The sequence below is a fragment of the Osmerus eperlanus genome, chromosome 4 (assembly GCF_963692335.1).
Source record: "Osmerus eperlanus chromosome 4, fOsmEpe2.1, whole genome shotgun sequence".
NCBI lineage: Eukaryota > Metazoa > Chordata > Actinopteri > Osmeriformes > Osmeridae > Osmerus > Osmerus eperlanus.
The window spans coordinates 8,485,852-8,505,681 of NC_085021.1; the positions used below are offsets into that span (position 1 = coordinate 8,485,852).

General features: G+C 50.1%; 1 protein-coding gene across 5 annotated transcripts in view; it reads right to left on the minus strand.

Moving 5' to 3' along the window:
* Positions 1-19,830, minus strand: part of wnk3 (WNK lysine deficient protein kinase 3) — a 39,148-nt gene that overhangs the window by 16,411 nt on the left and 2,907 nt on the right. For 4 of the 5 annotated variants that reach the window (XM_062458596.1, XM_062458594.1, XM_062458595.1 and 1 more), the window contains exons 2-10: positions 14,739-15,916; positions 4,272-4,444; positions 3,327-3,547; positions 2,380-2,537; positions 2,089-2,177; positions 1,645-1,864; positions 1,003-1,339; positions 612-730; positions 310-516 (exon numbers count right to left, since the gene is read on the minus strand). In XM_062458596.1, coding sequence (XP_062314580.1) covers positions 310-516; positions 612-730; positions 1,003-1,339; positions 1,645-1,864; positions 2,089-2,177; positions 2,380-2,537; positions 3,327-3,547; positions 4,272-4,444; positions 14,739-15,440 — 2,226 coding nt within the window. In that variant the 5' untranslated portion in view covers positions 15,441-15,916. The remainder of the gene's footprint in view (positions 1-309; positions 517-611; positions 731-1,002; positions 1,340-1,644; positions 1,865-2,088; positions 2,178-2,379; positions 2,538-3,326; positions 3,548-4,271; positions 4,445-14,738; positions 15,917-19,830) is intronic. The other variant, XM_062458593.1, reaches the window with a different exon arrangement.

Here is a 19,830-nt window from a genome sequence, read left to right on the forward strand (position 1 = left end):
ATAATGTGGAGATGGAGAATTGGAGAGAGGAGGGAGAAAACGTCGAGGCAGAAATAGGTAAGAGTAAGCAGGGGACATCATAATCAACAAAGGACTGCAAACCTTTATTAGAAAGCATAATATGAAAGTAGAGCAATAACTGGGATAGGAAAATCGGTGTTTAAGTACAATTATTAATAGTTATTCCTCTCATTATTAGTTGATTCACAGTTATTAAGCCAGAATCGAGATTTAAGTAGTGTACACATCGTACTACTGCCCCAGTAGAAGTGTGGGAGGATCATGACGACAGCGGAGAATCTCCCTCACCTGAGAGTACTGTGACGGCACACCTGGCGACACCTGCGTCGCCATGGGAACAGGCTGAATGAATGCCTGTCCAGGTGCCCCGCTGCTTTGGCCAGTAGACATGACAGCCACCCCACCGCTCTGACCAATAGGCACGTTGGGAACCCCCCCGCTCTGACCAATGGGGAGCATCTGGGGGTGAACCAGGGCCCCTGTGCTGTGTATACCCTGGAGGTAAGAAGACAGGCACGATGAATGAGCACAGGAGATACAATGATGAGGGGAAAAACACAGACACACACACACAGACAATGCTGACTTACAGAGGCAGCAGAAGGCATGCTGGATTGTGATTGGGCGTAAGACTCCCCTTGCTGAGGGTACGCCTGGCTCTGGCAGCTAGGGTAGGACTCACAGCTGACTGGGGCCAGGCTCTCAGCTTCTGGGACAAAGGGAGGGAAACAGGATCCAGTGAACTCCACAGGTACTGGGCTACCACTACAAAAAAAGATCCTTCCCACTCTCCCAGCTACATCATTTTGGTGAATTTCAATAACACTGTATCTACAATACAATAGTAGAACATACAGTACAGCTACTTGTGCACCTACTATACAGTACAGCCAGCGTTCAGCCAGCGCTGTCATTTATCAACAGCACAGTGGAGGCTGTATGAATCGTGTTCAGTGCGGTGTACAGAATCCTCTCCAGTACCTGTCAGGGTGGCTACTGCTGCAGCCTCACTGAGGATCTGCTGCTGCTGCCTGACATGCTGCTCCACCGCTGGCTGCTGCTCCTCCGCCTCGCCCGGCCCCCCTCCTCCGCCTCCGCCTCCTGTCACGGCGCCAGCGGCGGGCCCCAGGGAGGAGGGGCAGGAGGGGTGGGAGCAGGTGTAGGAGGAGTGTGGCCGCTCGTCCGGGGGGCCCTGGTTGTGCTGGAGGAGCTGCTGCTGCTGGCGCCGCTCGCGGGACTTCTTGATGAGGGTGACCCGGTCGCGGATGGACTTGCTCACCACCTTGGCATCGCTCTCGTGGAAGAAGCCGGACTTCACCTGGGAGCACGGGGGGGGGGGGGGGGGGGGGAGACAGAAAGAGTGTGGTGAAAGGGAGGAGAACGGGGCGGGTTAGTGTCGTGGAACCTTTCGGCGTTTCATCGTTCAGGATAAGGATTCTAGGTCACAACCGCCCGGCTTGATTTATGAGTGGTGAACTTGAGCCCCGTGCATCCGTGCCGTGTCACCACACCTTCCCCCCCCCCAACGCCCCCGAGGTCTTCCCTCACCGCAAACCCACCCATCTCCAGCCTGCAACACCTCCCCCTCCCCCCTCCCCTTCCCCCCTCCCCTTCCCCCCTCACCATCTCCAGCGCCACCTCCTCCGCGCTGTCGTTCTCCAGGTCGTAGCTGAACTCGATGGCCTCGTTGTCCTTGTGTTTGCCCTTCAGCTTCTTGGGATCCTCCACCCAGATGCGCAGCGCCAGGCAGTCCTGGCCGGCCGTGTCCTCCTCGGCCAGCTCCACCCGCACCCCCGTGTCTTCCCCGAAGAAGGCGTGGGTCAGGAGGTCTCGGACAGACAGCCTGAGAAGAAGCGGCGGAACACGTGAAAGAGGCACGCGCCAAGAGTCCACCACAGACTGTCGCTCGTATTATTTCCGCGTTTCTTTTATTCGATGCATAGGCCACTACTGCAGCCACAGACCCAGACACATGCGAGCGCTTGGAGGAAACGTGGGAGGTTTCTGAAGCGTGCCCCGTCGGCACGTCATGTCGTCAAGACGAGAAGGGAAGAGAGAGACCCTTACCTCTGACTTTTGTTCTGGCGAATGCAGCCCTCGATGATCTCTTTGATCTCGGGGTCGTTGACTTTATCAAAGCTGGCTGGTTTGATGCCCTGCAGAGGAGAGACCATGCACCCAGTCAGTCAGAGAAGAGTTACCCCTAATGAAGACATTATTGTCATGGAGAAAGAGAGGATGCATTGTGAAGATACAATCTGTTGCCTGAGGTATTGTCCAATTACTGAGGGCAGCGGGGATGTTTGAATAGGGAGAATAATTCCGGAGTGACCTTGGGGGAAGGGGGGGCAGACTCACGCTGGTGACTTTACGGTAGATCTGGGCGGCGTTCTGGCACTCAGAGTAGGGGTACTCTGAGGTGGCCATCTCCAGCATGCACATCCCAAAGGCGTACACGTCCACCGACTCATCGTAGTGCTCCTCATACATCTCAGGAGCCATGAACTCAGGAGTGCCTACCAGAGGAGAACATCTCAGTCAACCCTCCAGGACTGGAACACAAGCTATCCAAACATGAACTACTGGGAACCCGAACTCCTGTTTACTTGGTTATTACAACCTTCCTTCATTTGTAACCAAACTGTTGTCTTTCTTGGACTCCCCCCCCCCCTCCTCTGTCAATAACCCCAAATATTGTTTCGGTTGAGGGTCTGACAACAGTCTTTGAGGTCCTCACTTTGATCCTATGGTCAAGCTCTACAGGGTTGAGCATCAATCAAATGCAAAGTGATGAGGGCCTGAATATATGGTCCGTATGTATGTACAGAAACAGCAGCCACTATGGATTACTTAATGGCCTACACTTAAAAAAATCGATAGTCCTGGACAGGGGATGCCTTCTTGAAAAGTTCGAAGTAGCCTGTATAACATAGGCTGTAAATAATGAATACCCTGGGAGGGTTCATGGCATCAGGTCCAGAGTCCCACTGTGGGCACATAACCTACAGAGACTACCTCGTACCCAGAACTTCGATTTCTTTCTCTGTCAACGAGATCTTCTGAGAGGAAACCAACGATTTAGATTTTCATGCCCGGAAAGGAAAGAGTTTAACCCGACCTCATTCAGGAAGCGTTGACAGAATGTGCATGCTTTGCAGATCCCCGCCCCCAGCACTTCACAAAAGAGAGTGAAAGTACGATGCTCCCTTTACAATCCAACACTTCCAAACCGACTTTAGATGCATTCCAAAGTCTGGATCATGAGGACCAGACCAAGACAGGCCCAGCCTGTCTCCGTCTCCTACCTATGACACTCTTGGCGAAGGAGGTCCTCATGAGCGTGGCCAGCCCCAGGTCTCCGATCTTGACGGAGCCCGTGGGGCCGGTGATGAAGATGTTGTCACACTTGAGGTCGCGGTGCACTATGGGGGGGGTGCGCGTGTGCAGGAACTGCAGCCCCTTCAGGATCTGCCGGCACCAGCTCCGCAGCACCTTGGGCTTCATCACCTTGAAGCGCTTCAGGTAGCTGCGACGGAGAGGAGGGGGAGAGCGCTGGGTTTCAGGTTACCATTCGGGCCAAACAAGACACAGTTGCGGTGTGTGTGTATGTGTGTGTGTGTGTAGAACTGATCTAGGCCTTTTTTTCGTCTGCCAGTGGAACATGTACTCTGACAGGCATGTGGTAATTATGTAAACCACATCCTGTTGAAGAAACAGCAATAAACCATATCTTGAGTGAGACCTGCCCTTTACTTAGAAAAGTCATGTTGAAGAGAAACTACACACAGCTGTTTCAGACTTAGCCCGCCCCATGAAACAAATTCAAGTGAAAAGGTTTATGCAAATAATACATGAACTCAGAACATTTGCATACACAACCCCTGTAATATGTCAGATTATATCAAAAAGGCTCTGTAAATCACACCTTTCTTACAAAGCTTTGAACCAGTAGAGTCAAAAAAGCCAGGATTTACCACCAAATAATCTAAACACTTTAGCAAAGATTTGTCTGAATCAAGACAAGGAATGATGAGTTTGGCATTGCATGAGTATTAACCATGTGGATTCAGTAAAAAAAAAAAATTGTTGATTACCGTTTAATAGTTATTAACTGTGTATCATAGAGTTGGAACAGTAAACGTGTATGTGTTTATGTAAATCTATGGATGGCTGAATACACGAAGCGGTACGGCTGTATGTGTGTGTGTGTGTGTGCATTCTGTGTGTGTGTGTATGTGTGGGTCACTGACGTTTTGAGAGTCCCTGAGGTCATGAGCTCAGTGACCAGAACGATGCACTTCTTGCCGCGGAGAACAGATTCCCACGAGTCGTAGAAGCGGACGATGTTGGGGTGCTGCAGCCCTTTCAGCATCTCTGCCTCCTCCTTGAAGCGCTGCTGCTCTGCCTTGGTCAGCTTGCGGTCCTGCAACACACACGCACGCACACACGCACACTGTTCATTAGCCAGAGTGGCATGTAAAACATCAGTATGTCAATACCCATAGTTCAGCAGTAATACAAGTGGCTCCCTTATCCTAATATACAACAGAATGCACACTTTACACAAACACGTTTGTTTGTTTTTTTTAACTTTTCCAGCACGTTTACTAGAAGCTCTTCCTCCACTGTCATTGAGGCTGAATACCCAAGCGTGGAGGACTGTCTCCAGGAGTCAGTCTGTCTCCAGGAGTCAGCGCTGTCAGCTACAGACCCAACACTGTCTGTCTGAAGCAACACTGGTTTGTCACCACGAGCCCTCCTGTCACCAAGCAACCGTGCCAAGAACGCAGACAGAACAGGGGCACTACTGACCTGCGGCCACTAGGTGGGGTTAGCAAAATGGAGTCGGCCCGCGTGGCGAGGCAACACCCAAGCCTGGTTTCTGAAACACATTTCTGCTGCATCTGCCAGGCTGCTCCACAGTACGGCGGATGCAGCAGACCTCTTCCACCCCCCCCCACCACCCCCCATCCCACAGGAGTGATGCCGTGCAGGACACTGACTGCTAGGCCCTCTGTAGGCTGCTGGCTCACTGACACGAATGCTCAAATCAGAAAATGCAGGAGTGTTCAGTGCAAGCATATTAGCTTTGTGTGGATATTTCCTGTACCAATTGAGGATCTAGCCTAGTTCTTGTGCGTGACATGTTTTTATCTATCTTTTTTTTAAATGTAAATTCTTGGGATGTTCCAGAGAAGTATGACAACATTAGGACTGTTATGACTGTTTTCGAGGATGAATACCCAAACGTTTCTGATACGGGCTGATAGTGTGTGATCCAAGTACCTCTGTACTCACTGTGCCTCCTGCTCCTTGAATTTGGCAGTTAACATAAACCCAGTCATTTTTCCTTTTAAAGTATAACTTCTTGCACTAACACTTTTGTTGATTTGAATCTTTATTATTTTATTAAGCCCAAACAAGTTAGAAGGCATGGGTAGGTGTCAGATGACGAGTCACTGTAGAAGGCGGTCATGAGCACAAATAATGCATTGTGGTTGTCTGGTGAAGTGACCTTTGTCGACCTGTTCAGGCCAGTGTTCTACATCACAGAATAGACTTAGTAGGGACTCACCCTCCAGAAGGTCACGACAAGTAACTAACAAAAGTGACAACTATGACATTATGGTTGAACACAAACAAAGGAACACACCAAAGCTTGCATGCTGTACAGACATGCCGTTTCATCCTCTCTGCCTAAGTGCTAGTTTCAAAAGTAGCAAAGTGGAATGATTTAGCACCTGGTAAGAAGAGCTGGCAGTTCCACCATGACATTACTGAAGAACCTGTCACAGGCAGATCTACCTCACCAAAATAGCCCTGGTCATATTTTCGGGTTGGGTGAACACTTCTGTCCACTTAGATCTCTGTGTTTACGTCAAGATGTTGAGTGGAGGAAGACCAACTGCAGACCTGTCATTGTAAATCATAATATTTCTTCAGATAATGCGGTTTTCTCCTTGTTAAAATATACCCCCTCCCTCCCTCTCCCTCTCTCCCTCCGTCTTCTGTCCTCTGTTTCCATCTCTTCTGAACAGATATCCTTTTCTGGAAGTATTGGTTGAAGCCACAGGCCCCCCCCCCCCTGCTCTTTTAAGCCCCCCCCCTCCTTTCTTCCTCAGAACTGGAACTGGGCATCCACAGCGGGACAGCCTCGTTGTCACAGCTAAAAATAAGCTCATCTGCCCGGGATTGCCCCTGCTATTCTGTCTGACTGGATCAGAGTGTGTGGGAGATGTGTGTGTGTGTGTCTGCATCTCTGGTTCTCAAAGGCAGTGTATCAGATGGGACATTTCCCACTCCTGTCTGTGTCTCTACAGTCAGATATGACCCTTTTCCAGGGTGCTTGCGTTAGCTAGCTTGCGTGTGTGTGTTTGTGTTGGTGGCTCTCCGGCTGCCAGTGTGCAACCACTTCCCCAGGTGAGGCGTCACTTTGACGGTCCGTCCATCAGGACGTCTGTGTCTGCTGCTCTGTCTGACTGCCTCCCTGATCGCCCTGCAGCTCAGCTCTGCACCCGGCTCTTCTGAGTCCATTCTTTCTCTGCTCTGTGGTGTCAGGTGGAACTAACTGGGTCAGCACAGGTCACAGGGGTCAATTATAGGAATTATTTGTCCCCGGGTCCCAAACATGCCCTCACACATGGACAGCAGGTCAGAACACTCAAACGACTCTCTCTGTCTCTCTCGCTCTGCCTCTCTCTATATATATATTTATATACATACATGCCTCTCTAAGTCTCTCTCACGCACACACACATCTGCTCTTCACGATAATGATTGACGGGCTGCGTCTCGCATTTTGAATATGTTGCAATCCTCAATTCAGTCTCTAGCCTGCCTCACATGATGCAACAGAATAATCCATCTTCAGGACTGAAGGAGGAAACAACATCTTCCATGAGTCAAACGCTCGATGTGACGCGAGCTGGAATAAGAGAAATAAGAGAGAGAACACCGTCTCAGTCGGACTGTAACCCATGCAGGAGAGGCGGGAATTGTGTTCACCCTCCCCCTGAGCCACAGCCGAATGGGACTGGAAAGCCTTTTATACTGACGGTGGCTTGGATATGTGCAAGAGGGACAAGTACCGTCTCCGATCCACCTAGTCCCACACAAAATGCTCAACTACGACAATTTGCCCGTGACTCCTTCATCTTAGGCTTCGTAGTAGCACAGCGCTAAGCGCCAGGACAAGGCCGCCCGAAAAGAACCAAACAATGGGCAGAAACGTGAGCCGGCCGCACGGTGGAGAGGGGGGGGGGGCCGTGCAGAAACAAAGTGGCAGAAACCTGAGAGCGGGAGAGGGGTTTGGTGGGGGGCGGGGCTTGAGGCTATGAATGAATTCTATTGTGCCAACTGGTGGGTGTCCGTCGGGGCATTCTCGCCCCGCTCGAGGATCCGTGCGTCCGTGCGTCACATGGAGGACGCATGGAGCTCCTCCGACACAAACCAGCCATTCTCTGCTGTGAGCGAGGGATTTTTCATGCCATGCCATTCGTCAACAAACTGCCTGCCTGTCTGCCTCCCCCCCCCCCACCCCTCAGTGATTCAAAGCTGTTAATGACTGGGAATGTAGTTGCGCCACGTCGCTCGGGTTGTAACACCGCTATTTTCTTTTTACACCATTCCCTTTGTACATGCTTTAATTCCCTTTGCAGGCGCTTGGACCACTTGACAGGCCCGTTCCTGGTTGCAGCAAACAGACTAAGCACCTGAACCCGCGTGACACCAGCCAAAGTCCGTGAGGCTGTTTGGGATCGCACACCTCGGGAGGCCTGCGGGTTAAGCAGCTCGGCTCGTAAAGCTGAGGTAACCTGGGGGGGGCGGGGGAGGGGAGGGGGGGGGGGCGGGGTGGGGGGGCTGTCGCTCTACACTTTCCGCTTCCGGAACACTGAGGCCCAGGGAGCACACACACGTGACTCTCCGTGTCACAACCCGTCTGACGACGGCACAGTTCGGCCAGGAGATGGACAGGCTTAGCCCGACGGGAACACCTGCAGCGCTTGGCTTTCTTTTTGCTCCCTGAAAAAGGCAGAGAGAGTATGAGAGAGAGAGAGAGAGAGAGAGAGAGAGAGAGAGAGAGAGAGAGAGAGAGAGAGAGAGAGAGAGAGGGGAAGAACACACACTGTGTTGACAGTGGCGACCGTAGGCCCACTTGCATGACCCCCCTCCCGATGGCATGGCGTGCGTGCCTAAAGTGTGGCTAGCAAAGGCGAGCGAGCGGGCTTTAGCTGTGGACGACCACGAGGCGGTTGGTGGTTGGGATTAGATTACAGTAATCTATGGGAGCTCAGACTAACGAGATGGGCTGCTGGAAAAGGGCAGATCTCACCCGGATTATCACCCGGGCTACTGGGCCAAGTTCAATGAGCATCACAGACTCCAGTTAGGATCTCTGACAGGCCTGGACTCCTGGACTCTGTCTACTCTAACCACACAGGCCTGGACTCTGCCTACTGTAACCACACAGGCCTGGGCTCTGTCTACTCTAACCACACAGGCCTGGACTCTGCCTACTGTAACCACACAGGCCTGGGCTCTGTCTACTCTAACCACACAGGCCTGGACTCTGCCTACTGTAACCACACAGGCCTGGACTCTGCCTACTGTAACCACACAGGCCTGGACTCTGCCTACTGTAACCACACAGGCCTGGGCTCTGTCTACTGTAACCACACAGGCCTGGACTCTGCATACTGTAACCACACAGGTCTGTGTCTCTTGTTGAGGTCAAGAGGTTATGAAGTGGGCCTCTTACAGTCCGCATATAGATATGGAACATGTCCAGACGCTCTGGAGACAGTAATAAGAAAATATGTATAAACAGGACTTCCATGAGTTACGATGTTATCAACTTTTTGCCTTTTCTACTGTATCCATTTGCTGACTATGCTTGACCATGTAAGGAAATGTTCTGTGTATACTATATTTCTATCCATTGTATATAAGGATGGTTGTGAACCATGTGCCTCACTCATCTGACCACTCTGTCGTGGAAAGGTCACATGATCTGAGCAGCTCGTTCTAAGAAACAAAGTCAACTCTTTTTCATCGTTGTGCATCTTTCCGGCCAGCCTTCTGACAGATCTCATCTTATCAAACTACAAGGATAAATAATGCATGGTGATGCCACCACAATTATCATGCCCCTCACACCTCCAGGCCAAGAGGATTCCAAACAGCTGGGAGTCAGGTGGCTGAGTGGTTAGGGAATCGGGCTAGTAATCTGAAGGTTGCCGGGAATCGAATCCAGTTCGATTCCCGGCCGTGCCAAATGACGTTGTGTCCTTGGGCAAGGCACTTCACCCTACTTGCCTCGGGGGGAATGTCCCTGTACTTACTGTAAGTCGCTCTGGATAAGAGCGTCTGCTAAATGACTAAATGTAAATGTATGTCTGGACAGTGGAAGAGAAGTTTGATCAACGTTTATAGATGTGTCTATAAATCCTTAGGCTTCATCTTAATCACATTCTTAATGAATGATGATTCACGACGTTCAAATAAATCATTCAAATAAACAGACGCATAGATGAATGAAATTAATTCATTAACGACAAGTCCGAACAAGGAAATATAATCTTCCAACTGAGGCTACGCGAGTGAAAAGGCTGAACTTAAATGCTTCCCTTCAGGCTCCCTTCTGTCACCCCAGTGAGGATCAACGTTGTGCTACGGTGATGATGTGAGCGTCGCTGTTCATCAGCGGTGCCTCAAAGTGACACTTTAAATCAAAGAGCTGTGCTGTGCTGTGCTAGGGCGTACGTGGCCTCTGGGTCTCTCAGGGTGACCGTCGTGTCTGGTCAATCTGGTCCCATTGATTCTCCTCTCCACCGGGGGTCTATTCCTGTTCCACTATCCCTAATTTGACTCTCAAATCGATAGTGGACGCCCCCCCCCCCCCCGCTCGTTTTGTTCTTGCTGCCCTTGCTGTTCCATGTGAATCAGCCCCAACTGATCCCACTGGGCAACAGACAAAACCTTAATCCAGGCTAGGTCAGTTTATGGCTGCTACAATGTCTGACCTGGGACGCCTTGTGTGAATGGCGGGATCATGACGTCAATGTCAGACTGTAATCCCACTTACGTTGACAGCCTCCTGTCTTTGGGGGGTGAAAATGCTGTTTGTGGACACACTATACCCATATCACACCCCAAAAACCTCTGTTAACCCTTGTGTTATCTTCGGGTCATTCTGACCCATCAGTCATTGTGACCCACCGTCGTATTGCGACAAATTTACCTCATACAAAAACAAAGTGAAGCATTTTCTTTTAACTGTCGGGCTGTCTCAGACCCCCCACATTGGAATGGTTAAAAGAAAATAATTTTTATTTGTTTTTGTATTGGGTAAAATTGGGTAAACACAACAATGGTTCGTTATGAACCTTTGGGTCATGTGACCCGAAGGCAGCACGAGGGTTAAAGGGAACCATGTATGTTTATAGAGTGTGCTTATGTGTGTGTGTGTGTGTGTGTATAAGGGGCTCCTAAACCTCTGTGTTTATAAGCATCTGCCTCAGCCTCCGTAAACACTGACCCTCAGGGAGCCCTCCCTCCCTCCCTGGGCTTCTAGGAAGAAACTATGAAATCACTGCGTCCATCAGGTCGTATCCTGGCAACCTGCGTTGCTGCGGTTAAGCGGCCCTAAATGCCATTCCACCGGCCCAAACTGGACCTTCTGATGTCTTCATCATGGGCAGGTTAGTTCTGCTACAATACCCATTATCTCCATTCAGCCTGGCTGCCAGTCCGTCCCCGTCCCCCCCCGTCCCCCGTCCCCCCCGGACTGCGAAGGCCAGTCTGGAAGGACAGGGTTGAACCAGTCAGGATTCTGCCGCCTGAGTTGTGCTGTCTGTGCAGGGTTTTTGTTCCAGCCTGACAGGCACCCACTGTAATTAACTCCCTGGATCACTGTGTATACTCGCCCCCACGGACAAAGGGGAGAGAGGGGGGGTGAGAGAGGGAGGGAGTGTGAGTGAGAGAGTGTGTGTGTGTGTGTGTGTGAGAGAAAAAGATGTACAGTGACATACAGATGCACAAACGCACACACTCTGCACTTCCTCGTACGACACACACAAACAAATGTCTCAGGGTAATGAATGCGGTTTATTACAGCAGAAAGGCGAGGGATATACGGCTTTGGCCTTTCACCACGGTATTCACATGTGAAGGATCTGGAAGGAGGATTGGTGGCCACACTGTGAGCCTGTCTTTCCCTCTCCTTCAGGCTCCATTAGAACGACTAGTTCCAGTTCTGGGGGACCTGTGTGTGTCTCCACGTCTGGGGGTGGACGAGAGCATGTTAATCCCTTCGTTTCGCAAATGCAAAAGTAAAATGTAGGCAAATACAAAGTGCCTACATAAAACAGGACCCCTATGTGATACAGCATGACTATTCATCATTTGCCTGTTGTCGGTTTATTGCTGACTCTCTCCCGAAGAGAATTTATTGTTGCACCACATAGCCCAACTCTGTGTGCTCTTCTACCGTGAGATAGATTTGGGGGGGGGGGGGGCAAACATTTTTGGCTCAGCTCTATTTATGTTGTGCTGAAGTAAGAGTCTGGAAAACTATTTGTGCACAGAGGCACATTCCAAACATTTGTTCCAGCAACACCTGCGTCCACCTTGACAACAACTGATGCTGACTGCAATTATAAATCACATTCATTATCATTTGTGGAAAACATCATTATCATCAATGCTAACACTGTCATAATGCCCAACCCTTGTTGCATCTGGTTCAGCTACATTGATGTGACACAGAAGCCATTTTCCACTTGCTAAAGTGAATTATAACTGACTGTACGGTTGTGTAGAAGAGCCATTAAATCAATCTCAATGTGTGTGCATGTGTGCATGCAACTGGGGTTGTGTGAGTGTGTGAGAATGTGTTTATGTATGCATGTGTGTGTATGTGTGTGTGTGTGTGGTGTTCGTGTGTGTTAAGTTAGCATCGGTCACACAGCCACTCTGGGAGCGATGCCATGGTAATCCTCTGTTTGGCTCCTCATTCTCTCCCTCTCTCTCTCACCCTTTCTCCCTGCCTGTCACCCTCCCTCCCTGCCTCTCTCACCCTCCCTCCCTGCCTCTCTCACCCTCTCTGCCTCTCTCACCCTCCCTGCTTCTCTCACCCTCCCTGCCTCTCTCACCCTCCCTCCCTGTCACCATCCCTCCCTGCCTCTCTCACCCTCCCTCCCTGCCTCTCTCACCCTCTCTGCCTCTCTCACCCTCCCTGCTTCTCTCACCCTCCCTGCCTCTCTCACCCTCCCTCCCTGTCACCATCCCTCCCTGCCTCTCTCACCCTCCCTCCCTGTCACCATCCCTCCCTGCCTCTCTCACCCTCCCTCCCTGCCTCTCTCTCTCACCCTCCCTGCCTCTCTCACCCTCCCTCCCTGCCTCTCTCTCTCACCCTCCCTGCCTCTCTCTCTGACCCTCCCTCCCTCCCTGCCTCTCTCTCTCACCCTCCCTGCCTCTCTCACCCTCCCTCCCTCCCTGCCTCTCTCACCCTCCCTCCCTGCCTCTCTCACCCTCCCTCAGTTTCTGTTCCTTCCTCCCTCTCTCACCCTCTCATTCAGTCTCTCCATTCCTATCTGTCTCTCCCTCCCTCTCTCCCTCTCATACTGCCTTGCTTGGTCTCCCTCACCTGATGTCACACTGTCTCTCTGCCTCCCCCTTCGGTAACATGATAAACAGTCTAATAGGCCAGTGCAGGCAGGGCCAGTCTACAAGCACTCTGCGGCAAGAACCTGCAAAACATGTCCTGGAATTACATTAATGTGTTTGTTCCTGGCATCCACTCACAGCAAGAGCTTCCAACACTTCAGACATTTCTGTGCCCCATTTATCATATTGGTCAAACGTAGAAGTGAGCCCATGTCCAACATATGTGGGGGTCAGATGGCTGAGCGGTTAGGGAATCAGGCTATTAATCAGAAGGTTGCCGGTTCGATTCCCGGCGGTGAAGATTATCGTGTCCTTGGACAAGGCACTTTACCCTACTTGCCTCGGGGGGAATGTCCCTGTACTTACTGTAAGTCGCTCTGGATAAGAGCGTCTGCTAAATGACTACATGTCAATGTCAATATATGGGAATCATGTCCACAAACGTGGAGTCAGTGTTTAGTTTAGGGGATCGGGAGCAGGACTATGCTTGTCCTTTAGTCCAACCTACCGCACTGGTGGAACTGGCAGAGCGAGAGACTTGACATCCTTGTGACATGGTCTGTTGAACGAGGAACAGGTTGCTTTTACTGCCTGGCAGGAAGGAGGAACGATCTTGTAAAAGCTCTCTGGTTTCCATAGCTGGCTGGGTTGTCCTGCTGCCTGTCGTGGGGGTATTGACTCAAGCTGCAGGCTTAGCTGCTGATATAAAGCAGAGCCAGGTGTGTGTGTGTGTGTAGGGGTGTGTGTGTGTGTAAGTGTGACTTAGTAGCTGTGGTAAGATGGAGAAAGGTGAGGGGGCAGACTGGTCATTAGTCCGACAAACATAAGGATTACCCTGGGCTGTTGTGGGCATTCGCCTCCAAACGTCTACACATGATGCTGGACAGGCTAGCCTTTCCACACAATGCTAGCAAATAAATCAGCAAGCCGTTCTCTCTCTCTCTCAATCTGAGAGACTCATTCATTCTAATGGTCTCCCACACATCGAGCCCGACTTTGTTGGACAATGTTGCCTATTGGTTTTACAGGCTCATGAATCACGGCCTGTATGTCAAAGAAGAACACGTTCAGGCCCTGCTAGTTCTCCTCCCTCCGCATTGGTATGTGATAGTCTCCTTAAAGCATAGTGGGTTGCCATTGTCGAACAGCCTCTTTATGTTGAGTGAGATTCAGTGGGACTCAGTGGGTTGTGTAGGTGGCTGGTGACGCCAACAACAATAGATTTATTCTCATGTCCTTGTAAAGTCTGTGAAGAATGGGCAATTGTTAACATTTGAGTCTTTTTCATGGTTTTTGGTTTTACTTTTGACAGCTGACCTTCAACGTACGTTATCTGATCGACTAATGAATGAATTAGCCACATTGATGGGCTGATAGGATAAATGATTGGTGGTGCCGTATCTGAAAATGCGGTTCACTGCGAGAGGCATCCCGAGTTGAGCACCTGCCTCGTGGCAGTCTGCCTCCAGGTGCTCAACTCGGGGTCTGCAAAATGCCTCAAAAGACTCAAATGTTAACAATTGCCCATTCTTCACAGACAGCTGATGTCTCATCAGCTGAAGTCAGCTGATGAGACTCCACAGTTTCAGTTTTGCTGCCACGAGGCAGACTGCCACGAGGCAGACTGCCACGAGGCAGACTGCCACAAGCAAAACTGAAACTGTGGAGTCTCATCAGCTGACTTCACATTCCAGTAAACAAAGGTAATAAGAGGAAGCAAAAAACGAGTAGGACACAGGCGTTTGAACCATACCGTTCTCCTAGACACCTCGGTTATTGCCTGCTTGAAACCTCTAAAAGTGGAACTAAACGAGCCATGCCCTCTCGCTCCTCCTCTAGTTTGGTGTTCCAGCGTTCACTCTGCCAGCCTTCTTCAGGCTGCAACCTCAACATGAAAAGCAGGTAGACAACAGACAATCTTTCCCAAGGAGGGAAAAGTTTTATCTGTGTGATGTGACATTTAGGCCTAAACCGGTTCCAGAAGGTCACAGTGGGTTATTTAGTTATAAGATGATTTTTATTGATCCCTAGAGTCAAGCAGATCTCCTCACCTGAAGTTCACACCAGGCCACCTCCACCCAGGTCTCGGTGTCCAGGCCTTTGTAAACGGTCTTAAAGGCTCCCCTGCCCAGCTCAATGTCAAACTTGAGGAAGCGCCCCCCTGGGGAGGTGGCGACGGCCTTCATCTCGGCCTCCTCCTCCAGCTCCCGGTCCCTCTCCTTCCCCCGCTGCGGGGGCAAGGATAAGGACGGCTCCTTGCCGGGCTCCTGGGCGGAGCCGGCGTCGTGTCCGAGGACGGCGGAGGCGGTGCCCTGCGGCTGGGCCCCGCCGGCAAACACCGAGTCTGTGGCGCACAGCTCGAGGCGGGGGGGCGCCACGCCCTCCTCCACCTCGTCCTCCTCCTCGCAGATCTCCACGCTCTTCCGGAAGAAGCGCTTCTCTCGCCTCAGCCTCGGGCCGTGGGCCGCCGGGGACGAGGGCGTGGAGAGGGACAGCGGTCGTGCCGCCGTTTCCGTCTCCCGTGCGCTGCCCTTGCCCTCTCCTCCTCCTCCGCCGCCGCCTCCTCCTCCTGCCCTGGGTCCCACTCCCTCGGCAATCCTCTCCTGGGTCTGAGAGGAGGGGAAGTCGGAGGGGGTGCTGCGCGTCCTCTCCCGTCCGGCCCTGCCCTCCGACTCCGCCTCCTCCTCCCTCGGTCCATCGGACTTCTCCGAGGAGTCCTCGGTGCCCGTGGGCTCGCCAGGGTCAGTCGCCATCGGGAATGTCCGCTCCCGCTCCCGCTTCGCCGCCCCCCCCTCCTCCTCCTACCCCCTGGTTCTCTGTCAGTCCCCGTCTCTCTCTCTTTCTGTGGTCACCCTCCTACCCCTTGTCGTCTATGTGGCTCGCTCTTCCAGTGCTGCCGGTGAAACGGGATCCCTCCTTCACCCAAGTGGACTCTCTCCCTGTCTCTCCTAACCTCGGTTGGTTAACTGGGGCATGAGATGACAAGCCGAGAGCTTTTCTCTAGCCAGAACTAGTTCTCTGCGTTGAGCATCCTTCTCCCCATCGTCTGTGTGCATCTTCCCCACCCAGCCAGGCCGGTGAACTCAGTCCCCGATGGGAGAAACTCCTCCCCTCATCTGACCCAGGCGGAACACTCTAGCTCAGAGGAGGGTCCTTCAAGCTTTTGTATGAAAAGTTCCCCAAGGCCCTGTCCTGAAAGCACAGCGTGTTCACGGTCCTCAGGTAAATCCTGCAAAGAAATGACAACACGTGAATGAGTGCATGAGGAAAGATATTCAACACATAAGCAGCCCCGTCGTGTTCAACATTTTTTTAACTGTGGAGAACGGATTCCCTGGAGTTGGTTTGCAGGAGAGACAAGTCGAGGCGGAGGACAGCACGATCTCTGTGGGAGTGAGAGGACATCAAGGAAATGCTTTACATAAATAAGAGTTTCTAAACTCTTTTTTTCAGCAGTCTGCTCGCAGCTCATTTGAATGAAAAAGGCGATAGTGACATTGCTCAGACAGGGATCTGACTCCCTGGCACACATTAGCAACCTCCACTGCGCCAGCAGGTTTTCATGGAGCTCACAGACATTTCCCACGTGTCTCATTAATCAAAAGTATTCATGCTGTTCTACTTAATAGCTGAATTGGTATTCCTGCAGATCGCTTGGTCCATGGTTAATGACTGAATCCCATCCTAATAATGTAGGATTCTGGATCATATGCAACAATCTGCCAGGGATTCTGATTCAAGTTTTGAACCCACCCCTAAGTGGGCTGGGGAAAGGCTGGGATTAACTGGGAAGCCTCCATTCATTAGATCCTGAAATATCCCCCAAATGGCCTTTTTCCATTGTTTGTGGGCAAATGTCCACTGTAAGGGGATTAATTGGCTTGTGTTCATTCGTCTTGGGTGGCAGGCACGGACAGCACCTCTGGTGCCCATGTATGGTGAGCCCTGAGAGAATATCCTCAAACACTGTAACCAAAGCTCCCATTAAATCGGCTAATAAACTCCCAAACACAAGCTTATTCTTTGTTATAGGGCATACTGTGCTGCACTTGCAACCTTTGAGGTTTCAACTAAGAGTTCCATCATAGAAAGAGGGAGGGAGGAGTTTGTTTCTGAGTGTTTCTTACATCTTCAGTTGTGGTGGTCAAAAGGTCCATTAGGCAATAAGGAGCTGTCATTTGGAGTACTACATTCTGATGATAAATGGAAGGGCCAGTACAGTTCATCATGACTCATTGATGAGTGGGGGGGGGGTTGAGAAATACAACTACACAGAACGCTGGTGATCTGGGAGTGCTGCACTCTTCAGACATTATTAACTGTAGACACCATCACAATGATGAGGATGTGCTGTTCTCCATCGATTTGTAAACGTTGTGATCCGGTCGGCTTTTATTAAGACAGGGAATTTCAGTTGGCCCCCATTATGTTGTTATCAGCTAAACATGTAGTTAACAGCTAGTGAAACGGATTCTCCACTCACACACACTGGTGCACATTTGCAAGGGGAGCACACTTGAACAGATACACACATACGCCTCCCTAAAGGTGAGATAGCAATATACCCCTGCTTTGTTGTAAGTTAATCTCACTGTGTGTGTGTGTGTGTGTGTGTGTGTGTGTTGGTGCTTCCCCTCTGGTGATTTCGTTATATTTGCCTCTGTATCACCTCCATCTGTCCCTGAGTGTCAGGTCTTCCATCAGACGGCCAATATCTGCCGAGCCTGCTTACTGCCCCGGCTGCTGGACAACAAATGCTCAATTCAATCAAAGATTATTGAATGGCTTGACTGACAGCCCGGAAGCTGGAGAGGATGCTGGCTGACTGATATGATCCACTTGGTCATGTTGTCTAAGGTACGAGTGGGCCACAACACAGAGAAGATCAAGCAAGGTGCTCAATTGTGCTGCTTATACCACAAGATACATCTTTAATATAGGAATGATAACCTAAGATTGATTATGATGTCATGCTAGCAATTGATAACATACCCTTGGACCTCTCAGGACACACCAGGAAATAGTATAGATCCACTTCCTCACATTCTAGTTACAACTGACTGCATAGCTATGGGCATTAAAGGCCCCCTAAGGGTTACAGAGCAATTTTATAGTAATTTTACAGTAACTTGAGCAAGGCATAAATATTTGAATTTTACTGTATGTAAAAATTAGATAAATACTTGAAAAATATGACAATAAATCTTATTTAGCAGTAGATTTGATGGGGATCTATGACCTCCGTTTCTACAGAAACTAAATAATCGGACTGTTTTTTATCTTTGTTGAGGGAACGGATTTCATCAGTGTGCTGTGGTCTTAATGGATTTGGTGAGGGGGGCGCAATGTCATCATGACATCGTTGATGTCATAGCATTGGCTCTTTCTGCGATCAACTGCAAAAATAAATCCACTGTGAACGACGGGGTAGAGACAGAAGCTCTCAGCACCCATTATATCATTTAAAATGCCATCATTAGCCTTGAAGTCAAGCATGCCCTTTCTCAATTGAACTGAAGGGAATCCAAGCTGCAATGCTAATACCTGTCAGTCAAATTAGAGAGACAATAGGTTCAAGGTGGGAAACGTGAGTGCTTCTGATAGGGCGGGATAATGTGAAGAGGACACTTCCCGTTGAGCTACATTCCCAACACATGAACTTAGGTTGCAAGCATCAGTAGAGACTATAATGCATGCCACTCTAGTATAAAGCAATATGAAATATGACTGCAATTATTGAAGACAGATTGCTTTTCAGTTGTACTTACAGTAATATACACAGAAACAAACCTAGTACTTGATATTGGTCTCAATCAATATCATAAACAAACTTCAGTCAGAAACTTAAAATTACCTAGTGGGCCACAGAGGGGACAAACTGTACTAAGACTCGTGAAAGGTAACAGAGGATGGGAAGTCAGGGGTCAAGAGGGAAAAACAACAGGCGATAAAGAGGGGGAAGTTCTCCTTTAAACAAGAGCTTATGTGCCACTGTCCCCAGGGCAAGGAGTTCCCATGAAAGTCACATACCGGACAGAGTTATCACAGTACATCAAACACATTCAGTCACATCTCTCTCACACACACCCATATACACACACACACACATTCTCTCTCTCAAACACACACGCACACACACAGGAACAATTTCAAAACACACACGCTCTCACAGAATCATGCATGGGCACCTGTACACACACACACAAACATGCACGCACAAAATGTTTGTCCCTTTACAAAAAAAAGAATTTATGTCCAAGAGAATTTCCTGACAAAAGGACAAATGACCGCCTGTGTGAGGAAACCATGGTGGTCATAAGCCAAACTGTACTGAACAATCCAGTGAGCAGCGATGTGGTTGATATCCACAAATCATATTGCATCCTAACATGTCTTTTCACAGGTCTCCAGTCACCCTTGAGATTCTGGAACTGTATGTACCTATTGGTGATAGAGAAGAACACCGAAGACATTTACATTTTACATTACATTTAGTCATTTAGCAGACGCTCTTATCCAGAGCGACTTACAGTAAGTACAGGGACATTCCCCCGAGGCAAGTAGGGTGAAGTGCCTTGCCCAAGGACACAACGTCAGTTGGCATGACCGGGAATCGAACTGGCAACCTTCGGATTACTAGCCCGATTCCCTCACCGCTCAGCCACTTGACTCCCCATGCTGAGGTCTGCCTGCCATCCAGCCTGCAGCAGGCCCACAAGCAAGCACAACACCTTCAGTCTGCTTTATGAACCTAGTCTAATCATTTCTGAAATGCACAGCAAAAAAAGAAAAGGTTTTCTGAACACCTTCAGCCTAGACTCTTTACTGGTTCCCCAAACTTCTCTCGCTTTAAACACGACAGCGAGACTTCAGACTTCAAAAGCTTTGTGGAAATAAACCGGGAGTTCGCCAACTGCTCCCTGTGTTCTGTGCTCTCCATTCTGCAGACGCAGACAATCCCAGTCCCAGTGTTCTGGTCTCACACACACAGAGATACTAAACTCCAAACATAACAAACACGCGGCTCCATCGCGTCCTCTTTCTGCCTCTCTCCTTTTTTTCCATCCCTCACTTCATGGGCATACACACATTAATCCCCTGGGACTGAGTGGCCTCTGTAGATTTAGTCAGGCAGACAAAGGA